We start from the raw sequence: 18,394 nt of genomic DNA on the forward strand, positions 1-18,394 counted from the left end.
TTCTGAAGTGTTTCAGGCAATATTATCTGCTCATATTCAGCCAAATGCTTCAGAACTCATTGGATGCCGCTTCACAGTGTAGATGGACAATGACCCAAAGCATACTGCAAAAGCAACCAAAGAGTTTTTTAAGGGAAAGAAGTGGGATGTTATGCAATGGCCAAGTCAATCACCTGACCTGAATCCGATTGAGCATGCATTTCACTTGCTGAAGACAAAACTGAAGGGAAAATGCCCCAAGAACAAGCAGGAACTGAAGACAGTTGCAGTAGAGGTCTGGCAGAGAATCACCAGGGATGAAACCTAGCGTCTGGCGATGTCTATGCGTTCCAGACTTCAGGCTGTAATTGACTGCAAAGGATTTGTAACCAAGTATTGAAAAGTGAAAGTTTGATTTATGATTATTATTCTGTCCCATTACTTTTGGTTCCTTAACAAGTGGGAGGCACATATGCAAACTGTTGTAATTCCTAAACCGTTCACCTGATTTGGATGTAAATACCCTCAAATTAAAGCTGACAGTCTGCAGTTAAAGCACATCTTGTTTGTTTCATTTCAAATCCATTGTGGTGGTGTATAGAGCCAAAAATGTTAGAATTGTGTCGATGTCCCAATATTTATGGACCTAACTGGAAGTGAATGAGGCTGCCTAGCAAGTGTCCTTGAGCATTACAGCAAACAAGGGGTTAAAGCAGGCAGCATTCTGTTGCTTTCTCACCACCTGTTTTAACCCCTTGAACCCCGCAGAAGCATGCAATTGTGGGTCGATAGCAGAGTGGCTCCTTTCACTCGAATGGGTCGTGATTGGTAGGTGTTCGCACCCACCAACACAGGGTTTAATTTCTGCTCTGGCATGTGTACACCTTTGGCTGGTACCCTCCACAGCTAAAGGCAGTAGGGATTGGGGTTGGTAAAACCGCAACTTAACCACAGGGGTTCATCACTCCCAGCTGTACATGTGAACAAGCCTTAAGGGTGCCGATGCCGAATGAAACTAAGGGCTCATTTACAAGTGCAACAGGCACTGCTGCCCCTCTGAAAAGCGATCCGAGTGTGTTTGATAGGTGGTGAAGTGGTGACATGTTGCCTTCTCACCGCCTGATTTAAACCCATGATTGCCTCGCAAAGCACATGAGGTTTAAATCCAGTGTGAGGAGGCGACACTGTGCTTGGTGATCTTTGACTTCTCACGTTGTTTAGGTAAATCTCCACCTCTAAGGATGCCTAGCCCTGTAGTAGAGTATGTAGAAAAGTCAAGAAGGCAGGCACTGCCACACAATATTTATGGAAGAAGCCCCATGTCAATAGAGCTCCGTGGCAAAGGGTCTAAGATCAAAAGAAGGAACTACAAAGGCACTTGAGCATACCTGTTTGTGTGAAAATAGACACCATTTTAAAGAAGATTTAGGTTTATCGACTGAAGAAGCAAATTATACCTTTAAGATCATTTCTCAACTTTCGTAAATCTTTTTCTAGGTCTTCAAATTTCACCTGTGCTGCTTGGAAGAATTCCTGAGGTTCTGGCATTGGAAATATACTCTTCTCTGTACCTGCATCCTAAAAGAAACACAGGTTTCAGAAAAAAAAGTAGGTCAGTTCTTCTGTTATTAAATAGCATTTTACTGTATATAGTATACTATATGTGTCTAAATAGTATAAGAATGATCATTAGTGTGAAAAAGGGAAAAAAAAAAAAAGTATGGGGAAAGGGGAATTTGGTGAACTCACATTGTCAAAATGTCGAAGATAATATCGAACGACGTAATCGACTAGGCTAACACCATTATCCTAAAGGAAAGAAAGAAACAAAATATAGATATGAGAGTATGAAAATCAGCAGTGGTGAAGTTACAAAGGTTTTAAACAGAAAAGTAGACTTGTTTTTACCACCCCCGCCCCAACTGCACCCCCCTTTGCTGCACTGGCCAGGGGTGTATATATGTTTGCATGCACAGGAGTTATACACCCGGTCATAGTTGGTGGGTGTAGCACCTGCCAAGCATGACCATTCAAATGAATGAGGCTGTTTCGCACGTGCCCTTGTGCAGTACAGCAAACAAGGGGTTAAAGCAGGCACTGTTGTGTTGCTTTCTTACCACCTGCTTTAACCCCTTGGACCCTGCTGAAGCATGCAGTTGAAGGGCACTTGCAGAGTGGCCCCATTTACTTCAATGGGTCACGATTGGCAGGCGTTAGCACCCACCAAAAGCAACACAGAGCTTAATTCCTGAAACAGGGGTTTAATTCCAGCTCAGGAATGTGCCCGCACAAGTGCAAGCTGCTTGCTATGGGGGCACTCATGCGGGAGCACTCCCGAGCCAGGATGGGGGCATTCACTGAAGATGAGAAAGGAAGAGTACTGGCAGGGTACCCCAGAAGAGGAGGTAAGGAGCAGGTAACATTTAGTTTTTGGAAAATACATTCCTATGCACAGGGGAGTTGGAAACAATATACTGAAACATAAGAAACATTTAAATAAATCAGTTCAAGTAAGAGTTTGGGCCGTATCAGTATTTTGCATTAAAAGCTTTAATAATGTGGTTTAGGTTGTTATCAATATATCTTGAGGGCATAACTGAATCCCTACTCCCAAATATTTGAATTTATCAGTGAGCTTCAATAAAAAGTACTTACTCAAACCCAGATAGGTCAAAGGATCCATCAAGAAAACATTTGATTTGTTCCAATTAACTCTGAAGCCTGAATACATGTCGAAGTCCTGATCTAGGCTCAGAATCAGTGGATCTCAGGTGCAGGCTTTTATAGTTTATTAGCTTTCTTGCCCATACCGCTGTACAGGCTGTTTGAAAGCTGGAGAAAGAGTAAGTGAACTACAAGGGCGCTCACCAGCACCTTTGCAATCCATTGGCTCCTGCGGCTTTCAGTCAAATCATGTGAAGAGGAAGCAGGTGTGTGGAGTTTAGCTGTGCTGTGTGTCTATTGATGCAAACAACCCGCCTCTGGATCCAGCCTGCATGAGTGCTTGCATAGCATACGGCTTGCTATAGGGACACTCGGAGAAGAGGAGCAGCCAAGAGCTCCAGTCAAGTATAACATGTTTACCATTTGTTAAAAAAACAAAAAAGCCTTTACAATCACTCTACGTTTAACTTGCAAAAATAAAGACGTACTTACCCTGCTCTTAACATCCTTAAGCTTAGGAAGGATTTCTAGCCCAAACCCATCTGCTTGCCCTCGTGTTCGGTTACCTCCATTCATGTAGTTTCCAAATGCGAGAATAAGACCCATGATGTCCTTCACACTCTCCATTTGCAGGAGCTCCTAGAATATAATTTCCATATTAACACACAGGCTACTGCTCTCCATTTCCTGCCTGAATCTGAATTCTCTACAGGAATATAACATATGTCCTATGCTTAAGACATGTAACTGCTCCATGTACCTAGGATTCAGAATTCAACAGCACAGGAGATGCCATAATAACAGATTTTCCACACTAGGTCATTCATATCAAGCCAGAATCTTCACAATATAGAAGATAATTGTACTCAAACTTTTGCTGTCATTTTTTTTTTAATGAAAAGAGTTTGAAACTGTTGACCCTGATGTAGAATTACCAATCTTATTGAGCAGTGCTGATTAGCTCACTTCTGTCTTAAGGAATGGCATTACTGGTCATATATCATCAGTGCAAAAACAAATGCCCATGTACTGTAACTACTATAGTGTGCCAATTATGCTTTGCATATCTAGACACTTACATTGCATGCCCTGATGACAGTGTCTATTTTTCGCCGCGCTGAGCCAACCCCTTCTGCAAAGACTGACTGGAAAATTATGCACTTTGACCTCTCTGTAAAATTTGGGATTTGAGAAAGCTCATAAAGAAATCTAGGAAAAAACAACAAAACAATATATTTACATTTGCTTGAATTTAAGAAGCAATAATAAAATAAACTGAAAAACAAAGATTCAGCTTAGATTATGGTATGCAATCTCACTGTTCAGGCTTGTCCAGCAGCTTTACATCTTCTGCCGTGGAAATCTCATAGTGCTTTGTGATGGTTTGCAACTCCTCTTTTTGTGCCCTCTGTGAAGAGACAATAGAATTATGATTTTTATTCAATAGACCTTACTCTCAAAGCTGAACTTCTGGGTTTATATATTTTGCATAATTTTGCCAGCTTGGCTCACTGTAGTATGTATATTTGAAAACTGATTGGTCTCTATTGAAGCTGCAAATCACTAGGAATTGAGAAAAATGCAAGGCATTCTCCAAAATGGCAGCTGTACTGAAGTGTGCAACCCACTGGGTAACTATGCTGAAGGACAGCTGATCGGAACAGCACGCAGAAGTCTGCGGCCATCAATGTAGTAGCTTGGACTACTACAGTGATTTACAGCTTCCACAGAGCCTGCTCAGGTACCACATAAGTATACTTCGATTATGCAAAGCTGGCCCAATGCAAGTATGCAAAATACAGCATGTCAGTGCTAGAATTCAGCTTTACTCATTTTAAGGGCAATGCCATGTCCGAGAAGCCAGACCAGCACAGCATAGATCCTGATTGGTTACTGTATTGCAGGTACAAATTAGCACTCAACAATTAGACCTTTATTAAATCAAGCTGTGATTGTTACAAAACCCTTTTCAAGTACTAACAATAACAGCAGCCAACCTTACCAACAGAGGTAGAGCAAAGGAAAGCTATAACCCTGATGTAACTCACACTTTTCATGCTTTATCAGTTGTAGGACAGTTGAACCAGTAACCCTGAGACTGAATAGGGATTATTACTTAAGGCATTTTCCAGATCAGCAAGGTAAAAGCTGCAGTAAGCCGACAATAGATGATAGTCAGTGTAGATGGAGGAATACATCAAGTGGAGCCATTGTGTTCTCCTGGCAAGGGGCAGGAGAGCAGTTCCTGCTGGGAGTGATTATTGCTAGTGGCTATAGCCGCTGTCAATTGCATGAAAAAGCTGACAGGCTGGTTGTACCAAAGTCATACAACAATCAAAGTGGGTACAATCAGCTTGCCCATAGAGGATTTAAATCTCGACTGGTCCCTGCTGAATCGGCTGAGATTTGAACCATCTACTGTCAACTTAAAGTGGAGCTCCACCCAAAAGGGGAAGTTCTGCTTTAAGCCTTTGTCCCCCCCCTCCCCATTAGGAATTGGCACCTCTGGGGAGCGAGTACCCAAATTTGGCAGGTACCAGCTCCCACTTCCGCTGCGATCAGAAGCAGACGTTGTCCCCCCCCCCTCCCTCCCCGTAGTCTTTTGGGACACGTGACAGGTCCCAGAAGACTACGGGGTCATTCACAAAGCGCAGTGGGCACCTGGCTGTGAAGCCGCAAGCTGTCACAGCCGGGTGCCCACACCGGCGCCAGGGAGAGAAGACGGCCGATGAAACCAGTGGTGGTGAGGACACCACTGGACCGAGGGCCAGGTAAGTGCCTGTATTTTAAAAGTCCGCAGCTACAGTTTTTGCAGCTGCTGACTTTTAGGTTTTTTTTTTTCCCAGGTGGAAGTCCGTGTTAAGAAGCCTAGTTTTTTTTTTTAATAGCACTTCTTTAGTACTGGATCATATCCACATAGATCAGGGTTTAGGGACAAGGAAATCATATTGCTTCAAGAGAATTTTTAATTGGACTACATAAAACAACTGAAAATGTTTGGTGAAGAGGAATTCCAGCAGTACTCTGTTCAAATGACACATTTTAAAGGATATCTGGAAGACTGCATTAACTATTCCCAATGTTTTATTTAAAACCATTATTAGAAACATGCCAAATGTGTCTATAATTGTATACACATCAATGCAATTACGCACAAACCACTTACATTTTCATACAAGGCTTCCAATGTCTCTAGATCGACAACAGAATCATCCACATGTAAAACAGCTGCAAAAGAATTAAACAATGATGTTATATCTTTACTACTGCTGCTACTACATATACAACTCTATAGTACAGCATCAATCAAAAAATTAGAGAAAGTCTCACACCAGACTGTTACCTTGTATAACAGCTCTTACCACTTTGCAAAAAGATGGCAGATAACAGTTCATTTTAATGAATGCGACACAGATACCTTAAAGCCAATAAAAAGCAAGCTGCTTTTAGTTGTACAAAAAATGTTAACACATTTAAAGCAGTATTAAACTAAAATGTCTGTACAGTGAAGGAAATAAGTATTTGGTCCCCTGCTGATTTTGAATGTTTGCCCACTCACAAAGAAACAATCAGTCTAAAAATCGAATGGTCGGTGTATTGTAACACAGAGGCAGAATAGCAACAAAAAATCCAAAAAAAATGCATGTCTAACAAATTGTGCACTGATTTGCATGTTCATGACAGAAATAAGTATTTGATCCCCTATCATTCTGCAGGATTTCTGGCTACCAGGTGTCTTTCATACAGGTAACAAGCTAAGATTAGAAGCAGTCTCTTAAAGGGAGTGCTGCTAATCTCATTTTGTTACCTGTATAAAAGATACCTGTTCACAGGAGCAATCAAACAATAAGATTAGAAACTCTCCACCATGGCAAAGAACAAAGAGTTGTCCAAGGATGTCAGGGACAACAGTTGGTGCAATCATTCGCAAATGGAAGAAAACACAAAACAACTGTCAGTCTCCCTAGGTCAGGTGCACCATACAAGATCTTACCTCGTGGGGTGTCAATGATCATGAGAACAGTGAGGAATTATCCCAGAACTACACATGAGGATCTTGTCAATGATCTCCAGGCAGCTGGGACCACAGCCACCAAGTAAACAATTGGTAACACGCTACGCCGACAAGGATTGAAAACCTGCAGTGACCGCAAGGTTCCTCTGCTCAAGAAAGCACATGTCCAGGCCCGTCTGCAGTTTGCCACTGAACATCTGAATGATGCAGAGGAAGACTGGTTGAAAGTGTTGTGGTCAGATGAGACCAAAATCGAGCTCTTTGGCATCAACTCAACGTGTTTGGAGGAGGAATGCTGCCTATGACCCCAAGAACACCATCCCAACTGACAAACATGGCGGTGGAAACATTCTGCTTTGGGGGTGTTTTTCTGCTAAGGGGACAGGACAATTGCACTGCATCAAAAGGGGCGATGGATAGGGAAATGTACTGTCAAATCTTGAGTGACAACCTTCTTCCATCAGCCAGGGCATTGAAAATGGGTCGTGGATGGGTGTTCCACCATGACAATGACACAAAACACACAGCCAAGGCAACAAAGGAGTGGCTCAAGAAAAAGCACATTAAGGTCCTGGAGTGGCCTAGCCAGTCTCCAGACCTTAATTCGATTGAAAATCTGTAGAGGGAGCTGAAAGTTCGAGTTGCCAAACATCCGCAACAAACCTTATACTTGGAGAGGATCTGTCAAGAGGAGTGGGAAAAAAATCCCTCCTAAGATGTGTGCAAACCTGGTGGCCAGCTACAGGAAACGTCTGACCTCTGATTGCCAACAAGGGATTTGCCACCAAGTACTAAGTCATGTTTTGTGAAGGGGATCAAATACTTATTTCCCTCATGAACATGCAAATCAGTGCATAATTTGTTAGACATGCATTTCTTTTGACTTTTTTGTTGCTATTCTGTCTCTCAGTGTTACAATACACCTACCATTCGATTTTTAGACTGATCATTTCTTTGTGAGTGGGCAAACATTCAAAATCAGCAGGGGATCAAATACTTATTTCCTTCACTGTATATTGCAACTTACTAATCCTTAAATATGTTGCCTGCATTTTTTTTCAAGAACTTCTTTTATTTTAATCTGATGGTCCAGCCAGTAGCACTCTTCCGGTCTAGGATGACTTCATTCTATGGAAGAGCAAGTGAGCCACCTTGGACAGCAGCACTGTCACCCTGGGGAGAGGGGAATGTCAGATGCACTAGAACAGTGGTTCTTAACCTTGTTGGAGGTACTGAACCCCACCAGTTTCATATGCGCATTCACCGAACCCTTCTTAATTGGAAAAATAAAATATGATTTTTAAAATTCAAAACATAGGTATATATTTATACATAGGTGCACAAAATGAACAAAACCGTTAAGAACAAAACCATTAAAACATGATTTTCACACAAAAACAAAAACATAATAATGAATATTTACTGCACGAATCATATGAGTCGGGTGTGGGTCTTCACCTCTGCCGAACCCACAAGACTGACTCACCGAACCCCTGGGGTTCGATCGAACCCAGGTTAAGAACCACTGCACTAGAAAATAGACTTGACTAACAAATTAAAGCCCAACTCCAGTTAACATATTTTAAGCTGTTACAGTAGCAGTTATTTTTCCTATTGCAATAAAGGTTTTAACTAAATGAAAAAAGCTAACTATTGTAATCACCCCTGTCAATTTTAACAGTTTTGTCTCAATCCTCTGACACCTTTTCCTGGACAGCTTGGTCAGTTAAAGAAAGCTGATAATTGAAAGAGTAACTAACTGGATCACTAAGTGAAAAAGGGAAAACAAGTCTATAAAAGAAAACTAATGAATCCACCACATTCAAGGACTGGTAAGCTGCAACACAAAGTTTTGCTTTTGGATTTATATTATAGCTTTAATAGCTAAAAAGCTATTCAAATGCACTGCACAATAAACATACAGCTTTTTTTTGTTAGTAATTTATAAATTTCCCATCTATCCTGACCCACTCTGCAAATAGCTGTTAGTCTTTACAATTGAAAGCCACCTCCAATTTTGGAAAAGCTCAGCTGTCTCCACAAGGGTAGCATAAACTAAAAATGATAATCTCAACATTGCATATTAAATCCACTAGATCACCAGTGCTACAACCTATTGGCTAGCTTCTAGAAGGATGGATGGTGCTGTCTTGATGTAGACAGCAAGTATTAGTGACAACACTGCCACACACAGGGAAGGGAAACTACTGACCTAAACAAGAGTCAATGTAAGAAAACATGACTGCTGAAGATTCTGTTGTCAGACTGCTGAATGTTGTCATCTTCTCAGCATTATGGTGCCATCAGGCCCCTAGCAAATGCTCCACTATATGTAAAATGACAGAACCATAAAGGCCAATTTCCAGTAGACCTCTGTCATGGTAGGGCCAGGGAACCACACCAGAGAAATAAACAACAAAGGTAAGACAAGTGGCAAGAGCTTCCATGTACCCTGCAAAGGTGTAATTTCAAGGCTAAGCTACTGTGGAAGAGGTGAATTTTGGAAGAACATTCTTGTCCAGTAAAAAAAAAAAATGAAAATCTAAGCTATGTTAATCTGTATAGCAGAGATTTGAATAACATACAGAAAATGACAAAGAACAGATGGCCCAATTTCACATCCACACAATAGATAAAAATGTCTTTTTACACCACACTTAAAACTGCAATACATTTTTAGGCCGCGTACCTTTATCCCAATTGCCAGACAACGTGACAACCTTTCAGGCCTCACACCTCTTAGAGTCTGAAAAGTGCTAATGTTATGAAGCTTGTCTGCATAAAGCTTGCCATGTAATGCAAATTAGTCTCATTAAAACCATTCTCCCCCCAGTGGGTTTTCACTTCCCTCCAAAGCTCACTGTCAGCCTCCTGAATATCTCACCTACACCTCCCAATAACTCCAAAAGGAAGCAGACGCATGCTGTGCAAGGCTGGTAATTTTATTGGGTTCCACAACCTTTAAAAAATCAGTTACAAGCCTGGTCTGGTTTTTGAGATCCTTTTTTGCAGGGAAATTAAGGCAAACGTTTTTATGTGGCCCAACAGTGTCTGTTGGCTGGAAGAAGAATTTATACACGGCACAATCATTAGAACAAACCTGCTCCCATTAGGATATAATAGCCGTCACAAGGGACACAAAGCAGAGCAGGACTCGGCTCCCAAGCAGGCGCTCATAAAGTAAAGGGAAAAAAAAAGTCTTGCCAGCTACATTTCACACGCTCTGGTTATTAAACCATTTCAAGTTGAAACTTTCCTTCTCGCCCCCTAAATTCAAAACGATTATACGAGCCCTCTCACTCTGTTCACCTTGTTGCTTAAACACATTCAAAGGCCACAAGGGACCAAGAGCTAGGAGGACAAACAGCAACTGAGGCAGCACATAAAGTCCAAAAGTTATATGAAAGTCTTCAGAAAATCACAAACTGATGGGAGATGTAATTATATATATATATATATATATATATATATATATATATATAAAATCAGCATTCTTTAGACACCAATGCCATCTGCATTACTGTAATGGATTTATAAGATGCAAAGGTACAGTGATTACATAAGTGCTAAAATCATTAATCTAAAACAATAAATCGAACACCCATGGCTCTACAGAAACTGTTAGAACACATGCTGTTCTAAACACACACAAATGGCAACACCCCTGCATGCAGACACTACAACCATATCACAAAGCATGTTACTATGTTATGAAAACTGAAACAAAATACATGCCGTCAGCAAGCAGTAAATTGTTTAATAAATATAGTGATATACTGTTCGATGCTTAAAAGGGACACGAAAAACTTTGGTTTAAAAAAAAACAAAAACCTTCTATTGCTCTTGGGCTCATTTCTTATGAAAAATAGATTACATTAAGCACTGGATGTGTATGGATTAATTTTGGAAAATAACAGTATAATATTTAACACTTTAATAATGTTTCACCATCTACAGTATCCCTCTATTACTCCTTTCACTGATATTGATATTGGATTTACCCAGAAGTATCCAAAATTGACCAAATACATTTAAAAAGAAAATCCTTACAGTACTTTTGTTTTATCCTGTTTTTTTTCTTCTTTTATTCTTCCCCTTTCACTAAGATTTATAGGCTCAGCAAGACAATGTACTTAAGAAAAAAAGGAGGTGTCAGGAGGACTGCCCATTGATTTGAATAAGAAATGTTTTGGCATTTACTATAATGCAGTTTAAGGCAAAGTTTGGGTGGTTTTCTATCTACCTGAAGATTATACACTCATGTGCATGTAGCACAACACTTTTATAAGCAAATTAATTATACTATATTAAAAGAGATGTATTGGGTTTAAAAACAAAAAACCCATTACACTCACCTAGGTGGACGCAGCATCGATCTGATGCTGCATCTGTCCCCTGCCAGCTCTGCAGAGAACACCACTGATCACTCCGTTCTCCCCTCAAATCTGAGCAGAGAGCTGTGCCTCTCCGCCCCCCCAGCACTCACTGGAGTGCTGGACTTTAGAGGGGGCTGACACAGGCTTTCAGCGGATCATTGAGAGGCTGAGCCAGTTGCCAGTCCAGGCTTCTGGGTGGATCCCCACCATATGGTCAGGACCTTTTCAGAGCCTTGACTGGTTCAATGATGCCAGCTGCAGAGGCGGTTTTTTAGCCGCTTCCCAACTGCCCTATAGAATTACTGTTACAGGGCAGCAGGGCTGTACATACACATGATCTTGTATTTCCAGTTAGGGGGTGCAAGCGCCCTACCCACGCTGCCATTGGTGGCTTCAGCTGTCGATCCACACGGCCTGGCCGGTGATTCCCTGCCGGCACCTGGCGATTGCCGAATATCACTGATGGTGGAGAGGTCTGTATGTAAACAATACAGATCTCTCCCCTGTCAGCTCCAACACGCTGCTTTGTATGGCTCTGTTTGGTTGCAGCATTGCATAACTGAGCAATTGTCAGTTAATGTAACGCAGCGCCGTATCACAAAAAATGACCTGGTTAAAAAGGAGGTAAATCCTCTGGAGGGCAAGTGGTTAATATGGCAAATTAGGTGCTCACCTAAGGCCACACGCTCACAGGAGCCTCGGGGCCGCTTAATTTGCCTAACACAGTGTTTCTCGACCAGGGTTCCGTGGCGATCTTCCTGTCAGTTGCAGGAAGCTGACTGGTAAATTGCATGGACACAGGTGCAGGGAAGAAGCTGGCATACTGTTGTCTGTAGTGTGCTCTTCCACGCCAGCCCCTCCTCCCCATCTCGGGTGTTTATATGTGGCACCATCTGGGATGGACAAGATGGGAGAAGGAGAAGCTGGTGGGCAACAGTGCACCACTGGAGGACTGTTGAAAGCCGTCCCTAAAGCCAGGTAGAAGAAGGAAGCCGGCACAGTAGTGAGCCCCACTGTGTCCCACACACTGTGCCCCACTGTCTGTCCCACGTAATTTGCCCTGCCGCCACAAAATGTGCTCTGTTCTTGTGTAATATGCCCTGTTCCCACATAATGTGCCCTGCTTCCATGTAATATGCCTTGCTTTCCACTTCATGTTGTGTGCCCTCCTGAGCCCCTGTACCCTGCCCTGCTGCGCCTCCACCCCCCACTGTTTATCCCAAGTTAGACCCAGAATGGAGCATCTCCGCAGAAAAAGAAAGTACAAGTTTCTCAATAAATAGGTACATTTTAATATTTATTTTATTTAATGCCATTCTAAAAATAATCATCATCAACAGCTCGCTGATCATACCAATGTTTTGTGAGCTGTAGATGTGAACATTATTTAAGGGGTTCCCCCAAACCTTAAGCTTTTTGCCAAGGGGTTCCTCAAAAGTAAAAAGGGTTGAGAAACACTGGCCAAACCCCAGTTCTGAGGGATGGGGGACCTTAAAACTGCTGTGCTCAGGCAGCGTTAAAAGCCCTGCCACTCTCGCGTAACCTTTCTGGTGCTCCACCCACCAGCCAATGAGGAGTGATGTAGTGTCCAAGCACGTCACCCCTCCCATCCACAGGACAGTATTATCAGTGCTGGGCCTACAAGGTGGGACACTCCACAGGACCGCATTATCGGTGTGGCAGGTGAAGGGTTAGTGGAGTCACAGCAGTGCAGCGGTTGGTATGTACTATACTGCAAACCTGTAATTTACTTTTTCCACCCTCCATCCACCCCTAAGCCCCCCCCCCCCCTTCCTGGCCTAACACAGAGTAGAGAGTTACAGGTTACAGCACACCTAAATTGTTAACCCAACTCCTGAACCGCCAACGGTTGCCTTACCCATCACACAGTTGTTATCGACAAAATATTTTTCCCATTATGAGTGTGAGTGGGGCCTCATGTCTAAGTTTTGCCTAAGGTCTCACAAAACGTCTAGAGCCGCCTCTGGTCAGCGACAGTGGGCTTTAGCCCGCTGCTGGCTAAAACGGGTCACATGAGAGCAGAACAAACTGCACTCCTGTGATCCATACGAGAATCATAGCCAAAAGAGGCTTGACTATACTTCTCCTTTAAGGATCAAGAAAATGCTTTCTTGAAAACACATCTTTAAGATGATCTTGCAGAAGAATATATTGGCCTTTCCAAACAAGTTTTAAAAGTTGTACTCAGATTGCAACATTTTTCAGAACCTTGAAGTCAGTCCCTGGAACTCTGAGGAGAAATAAAACATCAAAGAAGTATTTTATACTATTCATTCTTGTTTGGCTGAATTAAAAACTCATACACGAGTCACGTCCAATTAGCGTAACAAGAGGAGAATGCAAATAAATGCACATTCCAAGTCAATAGAGTAAATAAAGAAATGCAATATTTCTATAGGAAAACAGCAAAACTTCCAAATCATTGTTCATCCAAGAAATCTAAATTCATGCCTGAGTTTGGTAAGAATAAATACCACAGCTTTGATCTACTAGGAGGAACCGTCTTTAGGAAGTATCAATCCTCAGTATTTATGCAATCTAAAGCAAATGAGTGGATTAAATGGGACTGCTTCCACAAACCCTTAACCTCCCACTCCCATTGCTGTTGTAAAAAAGAAAAAAAAAAAGAAGAAAAAAAAACACTGGATTTCACTTTCTTGTTACTCTTCCTACACGTGTTTAGCATAGCATATCCAATGATATTACCATAATATATCTGTCAATTATATAAAACATACCTTTTGAAAAAAATAAAATGTTATATGTTATGCTAGAAATCGTAAAGCAGTATCAAACCCAAACCCAAAAATGTAATATACTGCAGTTCACCAATCATTAGATAAGGTGACTGCATTTGTTTTTTTTTTTTTATCCCTCTTGATCTGGCCAGTAACATACTTCTTTCATTGGCGTGCCTACACTCTGGATGAAAGAGCAACAGACATCTTTGGAAAGCGGTCTGGAGCGAGGGTAGTGTTAGATAGAATAGCAGATTTAGATACACTAATAAATTGAAGCCAAACTCCAGCCAACACTGCTTTAGCAGTTGCAGAAAGTTTATCTTCTTTTTGAGATAAAGATTTTACCTAAATAAAAGCTGATCATTGTAAGCACCCCTGTCATTTGGTAAATGGTTTGTCTCAGCCCTCTAGCTCCTACATTTGCAGTACAGCTTGTTCTGTTTAAAAACAACAGACTTAATGGCAGGAGCACAGATAAAAATAAAAGAAAGCCTACAAAAAAAAAAAAAAAAGAAAAAAAAAAAGAAAACTAATGCAGCCAGGATGTCTGTTGGAAGGCAACATGTTTCTATATCAGACATTTATGGATTCTTACTGCCTGATTATTAAAGAACCATTTGGCCTTTTGAATGTCATCTTGGAAAGTATTTACAACAGGGCGTGTGTAAAAAAAAGGCTGCATACCAAAATCCTTGTCCTGAGAGTTGACAGACCCCTAGTGGTGGGGCATGGAGATAAGAGAGACTCAGCTTCTAGCCAGAAGGAAGAAACTGGATGGGGACTGGAATGTTGACCTGGGTCATAGCATTGTTGGCAATATAGCAGTGCCCCCAGGTGGAGACAACATACTTCCAGGAGGATGGCTGGGGTGATACTACACTTCCATATGAGTAGGGAGGACAGCTCCTTATAAGTTATGGACGTTTGCTCATTGGACGGAGGACTAAACCAGCCAGGTCAAGGGTGTGTGTGAGGTGCCTGAGAGAGCTTTTAAAACACAGTTCTGGCCTTCTTCCTCCCTCTTTGTTCACTTTTTCTACCTGGGAACCAGCTAAAAAATACTCCGCTTTGAGGACAAACTTATGTATCATATCATCTCTGCTTTTATTTCTATATACTCTGTAATATTGGTTAGATTTCTCTTATTGTTTTACTTCCTTTGTAAATAAATAAGACTTTGCGTCCTTGAGCATTGTGTTTATCATTATAGCTAATATTGTAATATATTACGTCCATCAATATTGTCAGAGCTTAGATATATATATACTAATTATAGAGACTGACAAGATAGTACATGATTTTCTTATAAACTTGGGGGGGGGGGGGGGGGGAGGATTCCAAAAAAACACATGCACTATTTTTATTTTAATGTCCAATAATTTGTAAGCTGCAATATAATAAATGTTTGCTTTTAGGTTTAATGCCACTTTAAATCCTGATGTGCTTTTAATAGCTTAGTGGTACAGAAAATATTTCATTGTCCAACGTACAAACTGACAGATGGCAGTAAAAAGTTGTCAGACATTTTATTGTAAAGAGAATAATTGTTGCCAGTTCAAGTTCCTGGAGCCAGGCACCATTTCCAGCTTCTTGGAACTGGCAACATTTCCAGGTTCTTGGAACTGGCAACATAATGCATATTCGCAGGTGTTACCTATGGGGATGAATTACATACAGGACGCCCTTCACCTTTATACCGTACATGCTTTACAGCACTTAGATTGCAGTCTCCCAAGTGTCTATAAATGGTGCCTGGCAATGGCTGGGTAAACTAGGGGGAGTACTTTACTGGTCATTGTCACGAACGCGGCGTGAGATCCCAGACCTTCTCACCAAACTCGTGACCGAAGGACTGGCCGATCCAAACCGTGATGTGACGTGCGTAACAATACCACGCACAGCTGCACCCTGCACAAAGATTTTCCAGCTAATGGACTCTAATCTATGTACCTGCAACCTGAGCGATTGTTACTGGGTCGGGTTAATTACGCAACTAAACCCTCCACACTGCCACCACCTCCTTTTTGTACAGAGAAAGAGGAAACTCGCGTTATCAGTTATAACACTATAATAATTGAAATAATCGTCTTGTATAAAACGGGCCGCAGGCCGGTTATACAGAGGTTTAAACAAACAGTAGCATCTCTTCAAAGCCAGGGATTCGTAAATTGCAATTAAGAACTATAGAAACAGTTCAACACTTTCAGAAAGAGAGATTTATTACGAAAAGGGTCAAATAGGTGCAATAAAAATATTTACAGAGAAGATGTAACTAAGATATATATAAACATACAGAGAAACATAGCACAGTAAAGACATATCAGAGAGAGGTGAAAGGGTTAAAGTACTTGCCAAAGTCCTGGGTTTAGCAGATCCAAGTCAGAGCAGGAGGGTGCTTTGATCTCCCTATGTTAAGATGGAAAAATGGGAGAATTCTTCAACTCCACTCCCTTAGATTTGACAGCCTGCTTTAAAGTTTCCCAGCAGGGGGTGGTTCTGAGTAACTGACCAATACTGCTTAGGGAGGGATCGGCAGGCGGAACCCAAAATTGGAACCAACATCTTTCATAATTCATATTCTGGTCTATAACTTGCCAGCTGCACACGCGACAATTTACCTGTGGGTATATTATGCAGATAAATCTGGGGATTATCTAGATATGAATTATGAAATTATATGTTGCACGGTTCACGAGTTCTATGTTTCGGCTCCCCTGATGGTCCGAGATAATTCCAATGACCCATCAAACTGTTCGCCTGCTCCTAGCCAATCTGATGGGATGTCTGGTTTTTATGTAAGTCCCTCATATTCCAAGATATGAAACATAGGGAAAAATTGATCTTTTAAAAATGTTATCTGGTGTGGGCTTCTTGGGAATGCCTTAAACTCCGGGGAAGGCTCCCTTATCTTTTTACGAGGTGTGAAATTACACAGGTTCTCAGGACAGTGGGACTCCAGCTCTCCTGAGGGGGCTTTGTAGCTCTGGGCTCCCTGCTGCTCTAGCCTGCCAGTGACCCACAACCAGGTGTCATGGTGGCTGAACAGAGAGGAAGGGGGGGGGGGATGAAGGAAAAAGATATTTCAGGACGGTTAATCTCTTTGCCAAGATGGAGGCTGAAGCCAAAATGGTTGAACCGCGTCCATCTCTGATGCGCGCGTTTGCGAAAGTCATTCTCAGGATGCAAGTCTGAAGTGGTCAGTAAAAATAAAGAATTCATATCATCTCTGAATGGGTATTAAAGAGGAACTTAACCCCCCAATACTCTACAGCCAAGAAAGCTGTAATACTAGCCTCTGTTTGACCTTCAGTTGCCATGGTGTTGCACACGTGATTAGTCACGACACCAACCATTTGATGGCTTGACAGTTCGTTTGACAGCAAAAGAAATGACAGTTTTCATTCTTGGCATGCCTTCAATTTTACTTTTTTGGGAAGCAGTTACATTGATGGGAATACTCAGTGACTGGAATAAAATACACACCTCACTCTAGTGGTGACTCCACAAATATCAATATTTAATACAGAGACAAAAACTTGGGAAAACAGATGTGAGTCACATTAAAAAAAAAAAAAAATATTAAAGGTAAAATGGTGCTGTTGTAACTGAACAATGCATTTACTAAATATTTACCACTATAATTCTTTAAATATACCATATAAACAACACAACACATACTGGTAAAAGCACAGAAAAGGTAAGTATTTCAAATGCAGAGTGCAAAATTTCCACATTGTTTCCCAAAAGCAATGTGCCTAAGAACTCGCTATCTAAGACCCCATTCATACTTATGTGACTTGGCATTTAAAACTGCACAAGTTGTACCTCATGTTTTACAATGATAACCATTCATATATGTGCAAATTAAGTCATAGCGACTTCAAAGTAGTTTATGCACTACTTTGGTTGACTTTCATGCAACTTGAAGGCCATAGACTTCAATGTTAACCCTCAAAAGTTGCATGAAAGTCATACATGAATGTATTACATGCAACAGTGGGTCCGACTTTGCAGAGAGATAAATCACATCCAAGTCACACGCATCCAAAGTTGCATTAAAGATACTTCAAAGTTGCACAACTTTGGAGCCATACAAGTGTGAATGGAGCCCTATGTTCTCTATAATGATTTTAAACGATTTTGTTTCCCCCTCAACATTTTGAAATTTTATCAGTACAAATAACAAAATGTATATGCGCTTTCACAGTGCAAAATATAAGACTAGTGTATGTAAGGGACTAGTGTCCTTATAGTACATACATTGAATGAAAAAAAAACCCAAATACAATCAAACAGGAAAACCACAAATAAGCACAAAGACACACAAAACATAAGGGGAAGGGAGCGTTATCTGCACACATTGTTTTGGTTTTCAAGTCTTGCTATGGCCCTTGTAGAGTGGGCCAGCTCATTCTTTAACCACCTCCCGCCCGCCATATAGTAATATGACGGATGCAAGGTGGTTCTCTCGTTTTTGGGAGGATGCCATATGATGTCCTCCCATTCTAACCACGCATGCGTGGCTCTGGGAACAAGCAGCGCGGTGATCGGTGGTGAGCTGTGTCCCTCGGACACAGCGGATCACCGATCCACGGAAA

General features: G+C 41.5%; 1 protein-coding gene across 3 annotated transcripts in view; it reads right to left on the reverse strand.

Moving 5' to 3' along the window:
- The window catches only part of FMN1 (formin 1), a 371,304-nt gene that overhangs the window by 71,597 nt on the left and 281,313 nt on the right, over positions 1-18,394 (reverse strand). For all 3 annotated transcript variants that reach the window (XM_089671307.1, XM_089671308.1, XM_089671310.1), the window contains 6 exons: positions 5,810-5,871; positions 3,963-4,051; positions 3,723-3,852; positions 3,136-3,282; positions 1,729-1,788; positions 1,437-1,557 (listed from right to left, as the gene is read on the reverse strand). In XM_089671307.1, the coding sequence (XP_089527433.1) occupies positions 1,437-1,557; positions 1,729-1,788; positions 3,136-3,282; positions 3,723-3,852; positions 3,963-4,051; positions 5,810-5,871 (609 nt within the window). The remainder of the gene's footprint in view (positions 1-1,436; positions 1,558-1,728; positions 1,789-3,135; positions 3,283-3,722; positions 3,853-3,962; positions 4,052-5,809; positions 5,872-18,394) is intronic.

Source organism: Staurois parvus, unplaced genomic scaffold, assembly GCF_062004578.1.
Source record: "Staurois parvus isolate SC_StPar_1 unplaced genomic scaffold, SC_StPar_1.0 ptg000104l, whole genome shotgun sequence".
Lineage (NCBI taxonomy): Eukaryota > Metazoa > Chordata > Amphibia > Anura > Ranidae > Staurois > Staurois parvus.